Consider the following 16,355-nt stretch of genomic DNA (forward strand, 5'->3'; position numbering starts at 1 on the left):
TCTATAATACCACCATCTATGTACAAGAATATAACTGCTATAATACTAACCACATGTACCAAAATATGACTACCATAATACTGCCCCCTATGTACAGGAATATAACTAATACTGCTGTCTCCCCTTGCCCTCCACAGACAGCTAGCCTTGTTTCATTCCTCACAAAGGTAGCCCCCCCCCTCTGTCTGCTTCCCTCTTCTCAAAAAGCAAACCCCCCTATGTCTAGTCCCCCGTGCTGTATAGAAATGCCGGAGCATCATGTGATGATTATATCATCACAGGTCCTTCAGCCAGCCGGCTGTAAGGTCCCGCAGCACAATCCTGTGTGCTTTCTGCACACTTTTTATTTCATCCTTGCAAATCGCAGCAAAAATTGCAGCCTTGCTGCTGCCCTGGAAGCAGGCAGCAGGGTGGGGCCGCAACCTAAGTCTCTGTGGGCCGCGGGTTCTGCATCCTTGATAAACACTTTTATTTAGCTTCTTAAAATGCGCTCTCATCTCTACTAACTCACCTATAATACACAGACATTTAACTAGTCTGTAGCTTGTAGAGTAAGTTTCTGCACAATGCTGCTTGCTGGCAGGAAGTGCCTGTATCTGAGCTGGTCTTATAAGAGTACTGCAGTGTGCAGATGTGAGAAGCTATTCATGAGAAGAATCCGACCATTTACGGTTGTATCCAGGTTAAACCAAAATTGTAGGACTAGGATAGCACTAGGACTGATAAAAACAGGTTGGAATTATATTTGTGAAATTCAGATTCACAGGCTGTTACATTGTGCAGGAGCTCTTTAGACTCATAATTTAAAAACTTGATTTTTAGAAAGAAACAAGCCATGGATAACAAATATAAGACCACCATGCCTGGATCTGTGAATACTGTCCCTGTTCTAAAGATACACTCAAATAACATGGAAATTGTTGGTGATACCAATTATGTTTGTGGCACATTAGTATATGGGGGGGCGCTTCAAGAATGGTGTTGACCATGGCGGACTTTTTAAAGTATAAGGGGGTCAGATCGGGAGACCTCGGTGTACCACTATCTGGACCACTACCAATCCTCTTTCCAGTGAACTGTTCATGTAGAGAGGCTCGGACCTTTGGGGGTCATCTGAAGGCACTTGTCTATGCTGTGAAGATACGAGATGTGCAGCATCTGAAACAACGGATACAGGAAGCCCGTGCTAGCATTTATTTTGTGGTGTTGCTGTCAGTGTGTCAAAAGTGGGAGAAGAGAGATGCATTGACAATCCGACACAATGGGCAGCACTTTGAACACATTTTATAATTGGAGATAAACTTGTAAATAACTCCTGAAAGAATAAAGTTACATTAAAACCAAACACACCATGTTTACCTTGTGAAATTCTCAATAAGGTTGATGTGTTACATGACCCTCTTCCCATTGGAAAAAAATAATTGGATCCAAAATGGCCGCCATGGTCAACTCCCATCTTGAAAAGTTTCCCCCCTCCCATATACTAATGTGCCCCAAACAGAAAGTTGATATCACCATCCATCAATTAAAAATTATCTACTTCCCTAAACATATCTGGTATTGGACTAAATAGGAGGATCAAAGCTTCGGTCAGTTTTGCAGCAGTGTGTGTCTTCCACACACAGGCCGGAATCACAGGACCATGAGGGGGTTATATGGTCCGATGGACGGAATGGTCCGGTGAGCTCAAGGTGTGCTCAATGTACTGTTCCGTAGCTGCAAAGAGATAGAGCATTCTCTATATTCGACCATATTTATGGGTGTGCGGGATTATTTTCAATTATTTTACACCTTAGAAATCAATGGGTGTTTTAACTTATGGTTTCTTTTTTTCTTCTGATGGAACAAAAGAAGAACTGAAGGCACAATGCGGATGTTAACTCCAGTAAGCATATTATAGCTCTGGAGATTTATTTATGTTTGGTTAATACCAAGTTTTTAAGTTTTATCACCTAACCACAGGATGGACGATCTGGAGGATGGGGGTTCTGTTCTCTGTAATGTGTGGAATGGCAGGATGAATATACGCCCTGCTGCTGCATTCAGTTGTGTGGGTTGAAGGAAGTAGCCATTCACAGTACTCGGCTATCACTGATAGATCCCATATCCAGAACATGTTATGTTGTGTTGCCTCTGGACCCCCCAATTGCCGGATCACAACTTGCCTGTGGAAAGAGGTTAACTTAAAAACTTGGAACAAATCCCCTAAGTAGGTAAAAACCCATAAGACATATATAAGTGCCTTATGACAACTCCTCGGTGGCATATATTCATGCAAGTTGCCATCCCTTAGGCTACATTCACATGGCCATATGGGGGCACATATATACGTAGAGGTCAATGGGCGCACGGCACCGTACGGGAGCAGTACACACGTGTGGCACCATTCCGCAGACGGGAGAAAGATAGGACGTCTCCTATCCTTCCCTGTAATACGGTGCCTTGCACCATATATCTCTAGGGGGGCGGGGGATTAGCTACAGTACGCCGGGCACATTGTCGTGTGAATGCAGCCTTAGACAGTATGATGAAATGGCCCTGATCAGAGGTTGCAATAACGCCTGTACACGCGTCATAGACGCGTTTAGAGGATGATTTACTCCCCCCAAAAAATCACCTGTGAGCTGCCGCTTCCAAGCAGTGACGGCGCCGGCAGAGAATATTTTGCAGGATCGCAGCGCTGAGTGACTGGAGGCAGGACAGGGAGGGACTTCCTGCTCACAGTCTGAGCCTCTCCCGTGGGGTGCGGAGAGACAGGTGAGAGATGGAGGAGCGGAGCAAGTGGTGGTCTATGTGACAGCCCAATCGTATACTGTGAAAGGGGTCAGATTATTATCAGTCTCCTGTCACAGCAGCCCCCTATACAGTGATAGGCTGCAGGGAAGGTGCTGTATGCATCCTCTCTGCATGTCTCTGTGTACAGATCACTGATGACAGTGATCCAATGGGCTCTTGCCATTAGATCACTGTTATCTGTGATCTATATTAAAGAAAAGCAGGGAACACATATATTATGTGTTCCTCCCTAAATGTGCCCCTGTAAAAAAAAAAGTTATGTTCCCAAACCGCAGAAAATTAATAAAATAATTGAATTTATTCAATAGTCCACTCTGTCAACAATAAGGCTGCATTCACACAAACGTATGCCTGCCAGGCCGTAGCCGGGCAGGCTTGCGTTCCGTGCCATGGAGAGGAGGAAGGAGTGACCCCCTCCCCTCTCCATTGAATTGCATTGGGTACTGGCCATAACACAGGGAAAGACATGTCATTTTCCTGTGTACGGAGCGGTATCACTCCGTGCCGCCATCTATTGGGGACATATGTACAGCTACAAGCTTGCGGTTGTACATAAGTCCCCCCATATGGTAGTGTGAATGTAGCCTAAGGGTGAGGTTATTACCTACGTTTTCAAACGTATCACTACAGCTGAGAAGAGATTTGCCTATTTACATTGCTGTCAGCATTTCGTTTACAAAACACATGCAATAAAATAGCATTGATGCATGTGTTTTGTTAACATAATGTTGACATCAATGTAATTAGGCAAATGTTGAGCACTTGTTTAATACATACTTGCTATTTGAGGGCGCGTTCACATGATGCTTTGCATTTTTTGATTACTGTATATACTGGCGTATAAGACTACTTTTTAACCCCTTAAAATAATGGCTACAGTGGGGGGTCGTCTTATACGCCGGATATACGGGGGCCGCACTGTGTGAGGTTTTTTTTTACCCCGTCAGCGCGCAGAGAGCCGCTTCCTGGGACCGCAGCGCATGCGCGGCAGTCCGCCTCTCACAGTCATTAGAAGAGGCTTAGTACGCGCTGACGGGGCGGCGCGCTGTATGCTAATGCAGCCGCCCTGTCACAGCGGTCGGCGTCACAGAGCTGGGGGTCACAGGCGGCACTTACAGAAGCATGTCGGATCTTCATTAATATCGCAGCTTACAGTTATGATCACCAGGCACTTGCTCTCTTGTTTGTTTTGCAAAGTTTTAAGCAGACTTTTTTTCATTTGGGAGAGGGGAAGTCTTATACAGTGAGTATATACCAAATTCTATATTTTTAGGGCAGAAGTTGGGGGTCGTCTTATACGCCCAGTCGTCTTATACGCCGGCATATACGGTAGTTTTTGACGCATTCCAAAGGCTTCAACCTTGATTGCATTTGCTAAAACGCAATGTTACTTCAACATGTGAAGCCTTTGGATGTGTCAAAAGTGCATTTAAAAAAGGCGTGAATGCGCCCTAAAGGGGTTTTCTCAAGAATTCAAATTAGACCGTATTCTGTGGATAGGGCCTAACTTGAATTTGTGGGAAAACTCGTTTAAGCATAGAAAACAGGAGCTGTAACTTTTTCCTTGTATTAATAGACGTCTCTTAACACTATATATACGCCTGGGAGTTACAGGCAGTCCCCGGGTTACATACAAGATAGGGTCTGTAGGTTTGTTCTTAAGTTGAATTTGTATGTAAGTCGGAACTGTATATTTTATCATTGTAACCCCAGCCAGAACTTTTTTGGTCTCTGTGACAATTGGATTTTAAAAATGTTGTGTTGTCATAAGAATCAATATGAACACTAAATCTTCATTACAGACACCTGTGATAACTGTTACAGCTGATCATTGTAGCCTAGGCCTAAAGTACAATAAATTACCAACATCCAGTGGTCCGTTTGTAACTAGGGCTTGTATGTAAGTCGAGTGTTCTTAAGTAGGGGACCACCTGTATACATTTATTAGTGAAAATTTTGTACTCCTCCTGGGTTAAAAATACTCCTCAAAAATTGTGAGAGGAGTATTATTACCCTTCTGGAAAAATGTTAGTGCGACCTCTGGCCCTGATGTTGACGGATTATTAGTGTCATACTGAAGTTCTATGTGTGTATTTACAGTTTTTCTTTTTTATGGTTAGATATTTGTAAACCGCAGGACTGCAGATGGAACAATACACGACAAGCAGCAATGGCTCTCCAGAACAGATTGTGGTCCAGGCTGGGCAGATCCAGCAGCAGCAGGTTTGTACATGTTGTATGATGTTTGTGTTTAACTTTTACTAGCTTAACTTTTTCTGGTTCTCTTTCACTACTATTATTTTGCATTCTTAAAAATACATGCAAAGTTTATTTTATTTATTTTTTTTAATCACCATTGAAAACAAATGGAGGGCTTGTTTTTCACTTAATTGTTTAGCACTCTAAATTTAAAAAAATGCTTTGTGACACATTCATGGACAGGTAACACCTTTTAAGATATATGGAAAACCAAATCTATTTGCATCAATATGGCATCAGTTTTTTTATGGACATTCATAAACTATAGTCTGAATAATCCATGAGATCCATGTGTGAAAGATCGTTTAATTTGCTTAATTTTCTTTTTTGCTAGAGCAATCACTAAAAAGGAGTTCCACCATCGTTTTGTTGGCTTTTTTCATTTAGATTCAAGGGGTTCTTCAGTCATAGCAAGTTAGTCCCGATCCACTGGATGCACAACCGGCTGCATTCTTCATCCTGAGCTCAACTGGGGATACAACGGACCCCCTTTCTCAAGATCCGAGAACGGGGGTCCCCTTTTATACTTTCTAAGTTGTTGCTTCTCCCTATTTAATACCATAGATCACTTAATCATCTGGATTATGATTGTCACATAACTGTAGGAAAGATATCAGTGAATTATGGTAGAAAGATGTCTCTCTTTCCATACTTGACCCTTGATGCATTGTTACAGTCAGGCTATTTCTTCTTTTTCCTTTCTGTTCTCTTAGCCGGGTGCAGTTACTGCTGTCCAGTTACAGACCGAGGCTCAAGTGGGAGCAGCCTCTGGGCAGCAAGTACAGACCCTCCAGGTAGTTGTGTCTGACGAATGCATGAGCGATTCATGCAGTTTGTCATTGCTTCCTCTGTCTGGTGTATATGCATGACCATATTGTCTTTATATTTATTATTCAGTGGTCTCATGCATGAAATTGCACATAAAAGTCAGCTTAGTTTGCAAGACTCTCTTGTTTTTTGAACATGCATGACTCAATTTACTTCCCATTTTATTATAGCATTCCTTTTTCAGTGCTTTGTAATGTTCCTGTTATGTATGGGCTAAAGTACCCTGTCACTGGAGAATAGAAATCAAGATAAACTTGTTCGAAAACATATAATAGCATAAAGGTATTTTTGGCTTCTCAAATCACTTACAGTTCTGTTCCCAGAGACATCACTTTTAATGGTGGGTGGATTGATGAAAAGGACGTTAAAGGGCATCTACCACGTTGATGAAGGTTTGTAAACAAGCACAGCAGGGGCATAAGAAGCTAAATGATGAGCAGATCTTGCCAGAGGGGGCACACACCAGTATGTCAGTTTGCTTGGTTTACAAACCTTCCTCCTAGTGGTAGATGTACTTTAATTGTTGCAGTAAAGCCTAATGCTATTTACATAACTGATATAACAAAGTACAGCATATTGTATCCTATATTCTGTTATTTGCAATAATTAGTTACTTTCCATGTGTAACACATGTTTACTCCCTCCTTTCAGGTGCAAGGCCAGCCACTAATGGTACAAGTCAGTGGGGGGCAACTGATTACTTCTACTGGTCAACCAATTATGGTACAGGCAATGGGTGGACAAGGCCAAACCCTTATGCAAGTTCCTGTTACTGGATCCCAAGGACTTCAGCAGGTGTTTATCTTGTGTACTAAAAATTAAGCTTTGTGCAAAAAAAAAAATGTTTGAATAACTGATGTTTGATAACTAACTTAGAGTGTGGTCACCCGTACCACTAGTGCTGCATTTATAAACGAGGGTACGCAAGGGGGCCCTTGGCTCTATCGCATATAAGTTTCTATGGAAACGCATGCGAACGCAAACCAGAACCCAGTATCTTTCACTAAAACAATGCAAGACACCGGGTTCTGGTTGCCGATTGCAATGTAGCAATGAGACCTGTCTATCAGGAACCGGAAGGCAAGGCAGTGCAGGGAAAATGAATATGCAATACTCCATTATTGTCATTGGAGTCAGTTGAGTCGCATACAAGTTAACAAACTGATTTTTAACGCTACAGCCATGGAGATAACAGCAATGCTTTTTAATCAAATATTTATTTTGGGTGGGTTAATTTGATGGACAGGATCCCTTTAATTGCACAAGTAGGATTTAACTTTAAAATTTAAAATGAACTTTTATTATTTTTCAGACCCCCTAAGGTACTTTAAATCTTGGTTGTCTGATCGATCTTACTATATACTGCCGTACTACAGTAGGGATTTTTCTTCTCATTCATTACAATGTGCAAATCGCACATTCTAATGAAATGTTTCAAACAAGGCTGTCATGGCGACCAATTGCCCCTCCCAGATGACGTCACAGGGAGTGACGATCGCCGCAATCTTTTTGAACCCATTACCGATGGCGGTTGTTACCGGTAAGCCTTTGCTGCAATATGCAGCAAAGACTTACCGGCTATGGAGAGGGCTCAGCTCCTGAGCCCTCTCCATGCACCCGACGCGCGCTGTACTATTACGACGCCGGTCGTTAGGGGATTAATATGCATAAAATTTTTAGTCTTTCAAGTTGTAAAACTGCCATGACAAGTATCTATTTCCCCTTTAATTGTATATTAAAATATGTTTTTTATGATTTTTCTAAAGATACAGCTGGTGCAGCCTGGGCAGATTCAGATCCAAGGAGGACAGGCGGTGCAGGTGCAAGCTCAGCAGGGTCAGCCGCAACAAATAATCATTCAACAACCACAGACTGCAGTTACTGCTGGACAGAGTCAGGTATGGAATCTATCATTGGAGCTGCTGGCAACTTTTGAATTTGATGTTTGGCTTTTATGTGACCTTTAGTTACTCTTCTGTCATTCCAGAGTCAGCAACAAATAGCTGTTCAGGGTCAACAGGTTGCACAAACGGCAGAAGGACAAACCATTGTTTACCAGCCAGTAAATGCAGATGGTACAATTCTTCAGCAAGGTAAATCATATATAAATGATAACAATCTAAGCAGCTGGATGTTCCACCCCTGCTTTAGGACTTTCATCTTTCACCATAAATGAGGCCTTTACTTTCCTAACCATGCCAATTCAATTTTTTGTTCTCAGCTTTTGTTTCTTGTTCGCAAAATGTGCCATCCATGCTAGTCTGCTTGTCCATGGTGAACACTAGAAGTTCCCAGGAATTAATTATATGACCTCCCCTTTTTCTGTCCCTCTGTTTCCTGTTTTACGTTATTTCCTAAAGTGACAGTCCCTGTTACAGGAATGATTACTATACCAGCTGCCAGCTTGGCAGGAGCTCAGATTGTGCAAGCTGGAGGAAACACCACTACAACAAATAGCAACCAGGGGACAGTGACAGTGACGTTGCCCGTAACGGGAAATGTGATGAACTCTGGGGGCATGGTTATGGTAAGTACCAGGATGTTTTTGTTATTTTGCTTTCTTTGTGTCTCTCCAGCTTATGAAATAACTATTCTGCTTATTTAGATGGTTCCTGGTGCTGGTTCTGTGCCTGCTCTGCAAAGAATTCCCCTGCCAGGAGCTGAGATGCTGGAAGAGGAACCCTTATATGTAAATGCTAAGCAATATCATCGAATTTTGAAGAGGCGCCAGGCACGAGCCAAATTGGAAGCTGAGGGCAAAATCCCTAAAGAGAGAAGAGTGGGTATCACAATTGTGCGGAAGATGTCAATGGATGTCATTGACATTACAGAAATTGTGTATAAGAGAGTTTTATAAAAGAAAAACAAAACAAAATCTGAATTATTTGTTAACCCCTAGGCGCACCAGGACGTTATAGTACGTCCCGGTGGCTAGATACTTAGCGCACCAGGACGCACTATAACGTCCTGCTTCTGGCACCGGCTCACGAACGGAGCCGGTACCAGAAGCAGCGGCTGTCAGCTGTCTAGTACAGCTGACAGCCTGCGCTAACACCCGCGATCGGAGCCGACTCCGATCGCGGGTGTTAACCCCTTACACGCCGCGGTCAAGCATGACCGCGGCGTGTAAGGGTCTTCCCCCTATGGATCGGATCCCCCGTGCCGCTTACCGGGGGATCCGATCCTCTCCTGGGCAGCTCCGAGGACTGGCATGTGCCCCGGAGCTGCCCGGTTTCCATGGCAGCCAGAACCCTTCCGGGTCTGGCTGTAAACTGTCTGAGCATGCGCAAGCTTGCTCAGACAGTTTACACTGCTCTACAATAAAATAGTATTGTAGAGCAGTGTATTGAACTTAAACCAGTGATCAGAGTATCACTGGTTTAAGTTCAAGTATGTAGAAGTAAAATTATGCAAAAACACTTAACACTACACATTATAATAAATAAAAAATAAATACATAAAAATATAAGCCCCTAAAATGTCACTTTCCCATAAAAACACTTAATAAAGTATAAAAAACATAAAAACACAAAAAACCCCCGCATGTTTGGTATTGCCGTGTCCGTAACAATCTGCATAATAAAACAGAATCATTACTGGACCCGCACGGTAAACGCCGGAGGAAAAAAACGCAAAAAACGTTCCGAAAAAAAGATAATTTTTAATTAATACCCTATAAAAAATGCTCTAAAAAGTGATTTAAAAAATTTTATGCACTCTAAAATAAGCCCACTAAAAAGAACAACTGTTCTCGCAAAAAATAAGCCCCTAACAAGATTTATCTGCCAAAAAATAAAAAAGTTATGCATATGAAAAGATGGTGATGCTAAAATGAATACGATTTTCTCCAAATTAGTTTTTATTCAGTACAATTGAATAAAATACACAAAACCCCCACATATTTGGTATCCCTGCGTCCGTAACAATCTGCATAATAAAACAAAATCGTTATTAGACCCGCAGAGTGAACCCCGTAAAAAACAACCTCAAAAAACTCTCTCTGAAAAAAAGATGATTTTTTATTAATGCCCTTTAAAAATGCTCTAAAAAGTGATTTAAAAAAGTTACGCAATCTAAAATAAGACCACTAAAAAGAACAATCCTTCTCGCAAAAAATAAGCCCTTAAACAGATTTGTGAGGTGAAAAATAAAAAAGTTATGCATATGAAAGACGGTGATGCTAAAATTAACAACAATTTTGCCAAATTACTTTTTATTCAGTAAAAATGGAAAAAAATAAAAAATATATATAAATGAAGTATTTTTGTAATCGTGGCGACCCATAGAATAAAAATAATAAACTATTTTTATGGTATGGTTAACGGCCAAAAAAAAAACACATAAAAATGTTCCTAAAAATTGACGATTTTCATTTCCTCGACCAACAAAGCTTTAATTAAATCTCACCTATTAGCTATAGATGCCCCAAAATTATGTACCAGAAAAGTGCATCTCATGTGGCAAAAGAAATAAGCCCCTATAGGTCCTCAATAAAAAAAGAAAAAAATTATAGCCTGTACAATGTGACATAGCAAATTGGATCTGGATGACGCCTCCTTCCCTCCTATGCCCAGCCGTGCACCCATACAGCAGGTTACCACCACATATAGGGTATCGGTGTACTCGGGAGAAATTGGGTATCAAACTTTGTGGAGCCTTTTTTCATTTAATCCATTGTATATGTTTAATTTTCCACCCAAAATGAGTGTATTGTGAAAAAATATTACAATTTTCAGACTGCACCTCCGTTTTGTTTTAACCCCTATAAAACACCTAAAGGGTTAACAAACTTCTTAAAAGTGGTTTTTCATACGTTGAGGGGTGTAGTTTCCACAATGGGGTAATTTATGAGTCTAGCTATTATTTAGGCCTCTCAGTGTCAATTAGAAGTTGAGCAGGTCCATCTAAATACGGGTTTTGGTGATTTTACAAAAAATGTGAAAAATGATACCTAAATTCAGAGCCTCAGAACATTCTAGTAAAATATGTGGAATCTTAAAAAAACCATGCCAACATAAAGCAGACATTTGGGAAATGTAAGTTATGAATTTATTTGGGTGCTATGACTATCTGCATCAAAAGTAGAGAATTTAGAACGTTGAAAATATAGAATTTTTCCAATTTTTTGCCAAATTTTGTTTTTTTTCATAACTAAACGCAAAAGATTTCATCCAAATTTTTAAACTAATTTGAAGTACAATGTGTCACGAGAAAACAATCTCAAAATCCCCTGGATATCTCATAGCATTCCCACGCTATAACCACTTATAGTGACACAGGGCAGATTTGAAAAATGGGTCCGCGTCCTTTAGGCCAAAAGATGCTGTGTCCCGTAGGGGTTAAACAATTGTAATACAAAAATATTGCCATGCCAAATGTATATAAGGAAGTTAAAGGAATTCTACCATTTGATTTCATGCATTATGAACCAAACATGCTTTGAGAATGCTGTAGCTACATTTATGCAGAATCATATCTTGTTTAATCCCTGAGTTGAGTGGTTTTGCTGAAAAAACTATTATGACTTTCAGTTCCTTAGGAAAGCTGGATTGCATGCTTCTTGCTGTACATTAACACATTATATCAGATGTCTACACTATTCCAGACAGGAATAATCAACTTGAGCTGGATCATTCATACACAGCAGCTGGGGGATTGATTACTTCTGCCTGTCAGTGATTACATCATTCTCTTGACCAGTGTAAGAAGAGAAGCGCTGAGACAAGCAAAGGAGCGACAGACTCATTATCCTGAATTTTATAATTGTTTTTTCTCATCAAACCCACTCAGCTCAGGTAGCTCTGATTCGTCTGACGGAGGCAGGCCTCTGGCAGCGAAACAGGTACACCATGAAGAGGACTTGAGGAGCGGGAATGTGGGGGTGTGGAGTAGCCTTTGCCCCTGGAGCTGTCTGAGGCTACAGCGCTCCCCGCCCCCAGCAGCCCCTGCAATTAATTTGCGTAAGGAAAGCATTAAAGTTCTTTCAGTAATGGCTGCATACAAGAGTTTGATTAAAGGAAATCTACCATCAGGAATTTACTTTCTGAAGTTTTTTTTAAATCTAAGAATATTGCTGGTAAATAGCCAGTGGTTCTATAAATTGGCAGAAACAGGAGAAAAAATAGGAGATATCACTGTCAAGTCCCCCTTTGTAAATAGAATAGAATGGAATCTTGCTCCATCATCCATCAATCATCCTCCAAAATTCATGCCTCAAATTCTTATCTCTTTAAATACTACCAAATGATATGGAAGTGCCCAAGGCCAGAATAATTTCACAAGTGGTACACTACAGAAAACACATTTAATTGAGAAATATATAATTCCTTATCCTCACATGAAATCCAGTTGTAAACCGCTTCATATTAAGAGGAGATTACTTTTAAACAGTATGAAAGAGACTAGATGTGTTCACTTTTTTCAAGATTAGTTCAAGGGGTTGATGTGGCTGATGAAAATGTTTTTTATTTTCAAGGCACTTAAAAAATATATTTTTTTTTTCTTCTAGAAATATTTGCACGAATCTCGTCATCGTCATGCTATGGCCAGGAAGAGGGGAGATGGAGGACGTTTCTTCTCCCCAAAAGAAAAAGAAGGTCATCACCTGCAGGTAAACGCTAATTGGGTAAATGCTTGTCATAAAGTGCGGATTCATACCTCCTTTGAAGTGCCTATTTGCTAAAAGCACCTAGAAAGCTTCTCTGCATACATCAATTACAGGCCTAATTGGAGAGGCTAAATAAGTGTCCTGTTGGCCTTTATACTTTAACCCTTTCCCTACCAGGTGTTTTGACGCGTTATTGGCCAGAGCAGTTTTTTAATTTTGACATCAAGTCAACCTTTATGCAAAATGCATAAAAATTGAATTTAATGTAATAAATGTGCCCCCAACAAAAAATATTTATCTTTAGACCTAAATTTAGTTGAACATGTACAGGCGGTCCCCTACTTAAGGACACCCGACTTACAGACAACCCATAGTTACAGACGGACCCCTCTGCCCACTGTGACCTCTGGTGAAGCTCTCTGGATGCTTTACTATAGTCCCAGACTGCAATGATCAGCTGTAAGGTGTCTGTAATGAAGCTTTATTGATAATTCTTGGTCCAATTACACCAAAAATTTTGAAACTCCAATTGTCACTGGGGCAAAAGAAAAAAAATTGTCTACAACTTCCATTATAAAATATACAGTTTCGACTTACATACAAATTCAACTTAAGAACAAACCTCCAGACCCTATCTTGTATGTAACCCGGGGACTGCCTGTATAGAGTTCGTAGATACCTCATAGTCCTATGTTCACATGAATAAATAATCAGAAAATCAGCTATTTAATCTAGAAATTTTAAGATTGTCACAACCTGAAAAATCTATCGATTTAACACATTTAAAAGTAAAGGTACCCCTAAAACCTATATATTCGATATTATAGTAAATTATTGAAAAAATGCATGAAAACCTACATTTTCACATTAAACTTGCACCAAAGCATAGGTTTACGCAGGTTTACACTCCCAAAATTTGCTAAAACAAAAGCCATGCAGTAATTGGTTGCAATCCACAAATGTGTTTACATGCCCCACGTGTGTATATACCGTATAAGCCAAGGCTCCTATTTTTAACTCGAGTATAAGTTTAGGGTGGGAAAGGCTTTGGTCACAGCCTCCCCCCAGTATATAGCTTTTCAGACCCTTGCCACCAGTATATAACCAGCCCCATTATATAGTGAGCCCTCTGCCCCTGTGTATAGCCTGTATTATAGCAGCGTTGGCTGGCGTCAGAGTCTGTGACGTCACAGATTGTGACGCCAGCCACCGCTGCAATAATACAGCCGGCCGTCACAGCCATAATATTTTGTGTAGCAGCTGTCAGCACTTTTTTGGTTGAAAAAATTGGTTATACTTTTAGACAATGGAATATTGGATGTCCACCCCTAATGGTATAACTACCTGGTGATTAAAGGGTGATTATGTTTCCAGAAAGCGGAGGAGACTGAACCTACTTTAAAACACATCATTTTACTATGGGGGGTATTTGAATACGGATTAACAAATCATTTACACATTTCTCATTAATGCAGTAAAATGAAGAAAAATCTCAACCTAATTTATTTCCTCTTTTGATTCAGGACGTGGAGTTTCATTAAACAAAAGATGGAGCCGATATGACGGTAACAAATTTTCTTTCTTCTTTTTTTTTTTTTTTTTTTAAGGGTTTATATTTCTGTTTTTAGGTGTATGTTATTACTTAATTTACATCTATTTATATTCTTTACTTATTTATTTCCACAGGATTCATCTCAGGGAAGAGACGTTTACACAAATGATGCAACTATTCTGGCAGCATCCTTAACACAACAAGGATGAAGCTGGAACTGTGATGTTATAACTTCTATTGTTTGTCAGATTTATAACCTTCCTCGACATAGGTTTTAATCAATAGGACTGTGCTTTGAGTGTGCATTTACATCACTAAAATAACTGGACCTTCAGATATCCATCTTTTATGTTTAAACACCCGTTTACCTATAAAATAAATGCCTCTAAAGCCATATGCAAATGAGCTGTGAATTGTCTTGAGAGGAGGGTGCCTCTATCTATAGCACATAGAACTATGTTTTTTGGTTCTGCCGAGTGGTTATGTGAGCAATGCAAGCTGCAGATAAAGTGCAACTTCTTGACAGGCAAAAGGTTACTTTTTTTTTGTATAGGTCTTTAGAGGCACTTCTCTTTTTTAAATGGGTAAACTTGAGTTTTGTAAAAAAAAAAATGGAATGCCAGAAAGGATATTTCACATCCTGTTCATTTAGTGGTATAACAGCTAAGTCCCTTTAAGGGTTATTTTCGTTTGGGCATTCACATTCAGATTCATTAATCTTCCATATTTAAACATTTCTTCAATTAGATGTCATAAAAAAAAAAAATTTCCTGGGTAAAGATAATTTCTCATAAATGTAGTCATATGGTCCCTTAGAAACAAGACTGTGTCCTTGGATACGGCCACCTCTGCTGGAGGGATTGCACAAAGAAACAAAAAGTTTTTGTATATAGAATGTCCGGGAGTTACTGCATATTGAACAGCCTCCTGTTGTAATGAACGCTGAAGCCGGGTGGTCAGGCAGAGCTCAATAGCGCATGTCGTATCCGGCGACCATATGACTACATTTATGAGAAATTATCTTCAGACAGGAACTTTTTTTTTTTTTAATAACATCTAATTAAAGAAATGTTTACATATGGCAAATGAATTAAAATAAATTTAAATGCCTAGATGGGAATACCCCTTTAAGTTCTCTGATTTATGAAACCATCACCATATCCTATCATGAATACGTGTTTAGTAAATGTCTTTTGGTGTTTGTTTCTACATTACAACTAGCACTGTATATACTTCAGTGGGGTTCTGATTTGCTGTCAAGAAAATTTGTACATAAAGGTGTGTTTTTAAATATTCAGCTAGATCAGTTTTGCTATGAGCAGTTTTTAAGTAATGAATTGACATTTTTCACTACAAGAGTTTAATAACCCTAGAAGGTGATCCAAAAGTGGGGATGGATTAAAATAATTACAGATGTACCACAGTACAAACATTCTCTGTTTGTTACAACATAGCAGTTTGGGATCCTTTTGGTGAAGTTAATGGGGTATTTTCATTTCGGCAAATTGTTATTCTTTGCATGATGAAAAATTATTCAATATTCCAATATACTTTCTGTATCAATTCCTCGCGGTTTTCTAAATCTCTGCTTCCTTTCATTCTATACAAAAGCTTCTATGTTTACTTCCAGTGGTCAGAAATCTGATCATGGTTTCACAGGTGAACAGCTTGTTAGCATCATAGGGAGTAAACGGAGCTATGTTATATAACGAGCTGTGCACATGTGTGACCATGGTCAGATTTCTGTCCACTGGAAGTAAACAAAGAAGCTTTTGTATAGACTACAGTAAGCAGAGATCTAGAAAACCATGAGGAATTGATACAGAAAGTATATTGGAAAAATGTATAACTTTTCATTATAGAAACAATGACATTTATTTGCTCAAATGGGAATACCCCTTTAAGGTAATGCCATTGCTTTATAGCTAGATCTTGTCATTACAGTATTGGTTCTACAAGATAGACTGAAATTCGGCGCCATTCTGAAAATTGGACCTTCTTCAAAGAATATGTGAGCATTTGTTCTGGTCAGTGAATGGTAGAGACCTCTAGGGGAGTGTGTGTTTTTAAAAAACAAACACGAAAAAAACGTTCCTTAAAGGAAACCTGTCACCATAAAAATACAGTGTGATATGCAGGCAGTAGGTACTAAAATAAACTATCAGGGCTTGTGTGTTTTTTTTTTTGGCATACAGGCCCTGAAATAATCACAAATCCTAGTGCACTGCCAGGAATTGCAATTAATTTCTCCCGTTCGGTCACCTCCATTTGAAGGGGGCCACCATGTGGTGTTCCTGCTCTGCACCTGTACAA

At 39.9% G+C, this 16,355-nt stretch overlaps 1 protein-coding gene across 5 annotated transcripts; it reads left to right on the forward strand.

The window, feature by feature from the left end:
- The first annotated feature begins 224 nt into the window (after nt 1–224).
- LOC140112581 (nuclear transcription factor Y subunit alpha) lies at nt 225–15,832 on the forward strand. 5 transcript variants are annotated; one of them, XM_072132561.1, is made up of 11 exons: nt 225–1,885; nt 4,917–5,019; nt 5,769–5,852; nt 6,535–6,678; nt 7,650–7,781; nt 7,871–7,976; nt 8,244–8,410; nt 8,489–8,662; nt 12,392–12,493; nt 14,014–14,055; nt 14,177–15,832. In XM_072132561.1, the coding sequence occupies exons 2-10, from the start codon at nt 4,942–4,944 to the stop codon at nt 14,029–14,031; spliced, it is 1,005 nt and encodes a 334-aa protein (XP_071988662.1). In that variant the 5' UTR covers nt 225–1,885; nt 4,917–4,941; the 3' UTR covers nt 14,032–14,055; nt 14,177–15,832. The 5 variants fall into 5 exon arrangements, with proteins under 5 accessions (XP_071988662.1, XP_071988663.1, XP_071988664.1 ...); XM_072132562.1 differs by having other exon boundaries at nt 5,769–5,849; XM_072132563.1 differs by having other exon boundaries at nt 230–1,885; nt 8,262–8,410.
- The last annotated feature ends 523 nt before the right edge of the window (nt 15,833–16,355 follow it).

Source organism: Engystomops pustulosus, unplaced genomic scaffold, assembly GCF_040894005.1.
Source record: "Engystomops pustulosus unplaced genomic scaffold, aEngPut4.maternal MAT_SCAFFOLD_901, whole genome shotgun sequence".
NCBI classification, from domain to species: Eukaryota; Metazoa; Chordata; class Amphibia; order Anura; family Leptodactylidae; genus Engystomops; species Engystomops pustulosus.

Excerpts from the sequence above, each read along its gene's own strand:
- LOC140112581 (XM_072132561.1), top strand. The coding sequence starts at position 4,942 with ATGGAACAATACACGACAAGCAGCAATGGCTCTCCAGAACAGATTGTG. Across the intron at positions 5,853-6,534 it reads AAGTACAGACCCTCCAGGTA|GTGCAAGGCCAGCCACTAAT; the intron begins GTTGTGTCTGAC and ends CCCTCCTTTCAG. Across the intron at positions 8,411-8,488 it reads ACTCTGGGGGCATGGTTATG|ATGGTTCCTGGTGCTGGTTC; the intron begins GTAAGTACCAGG and ends CTGCTTATTTAG.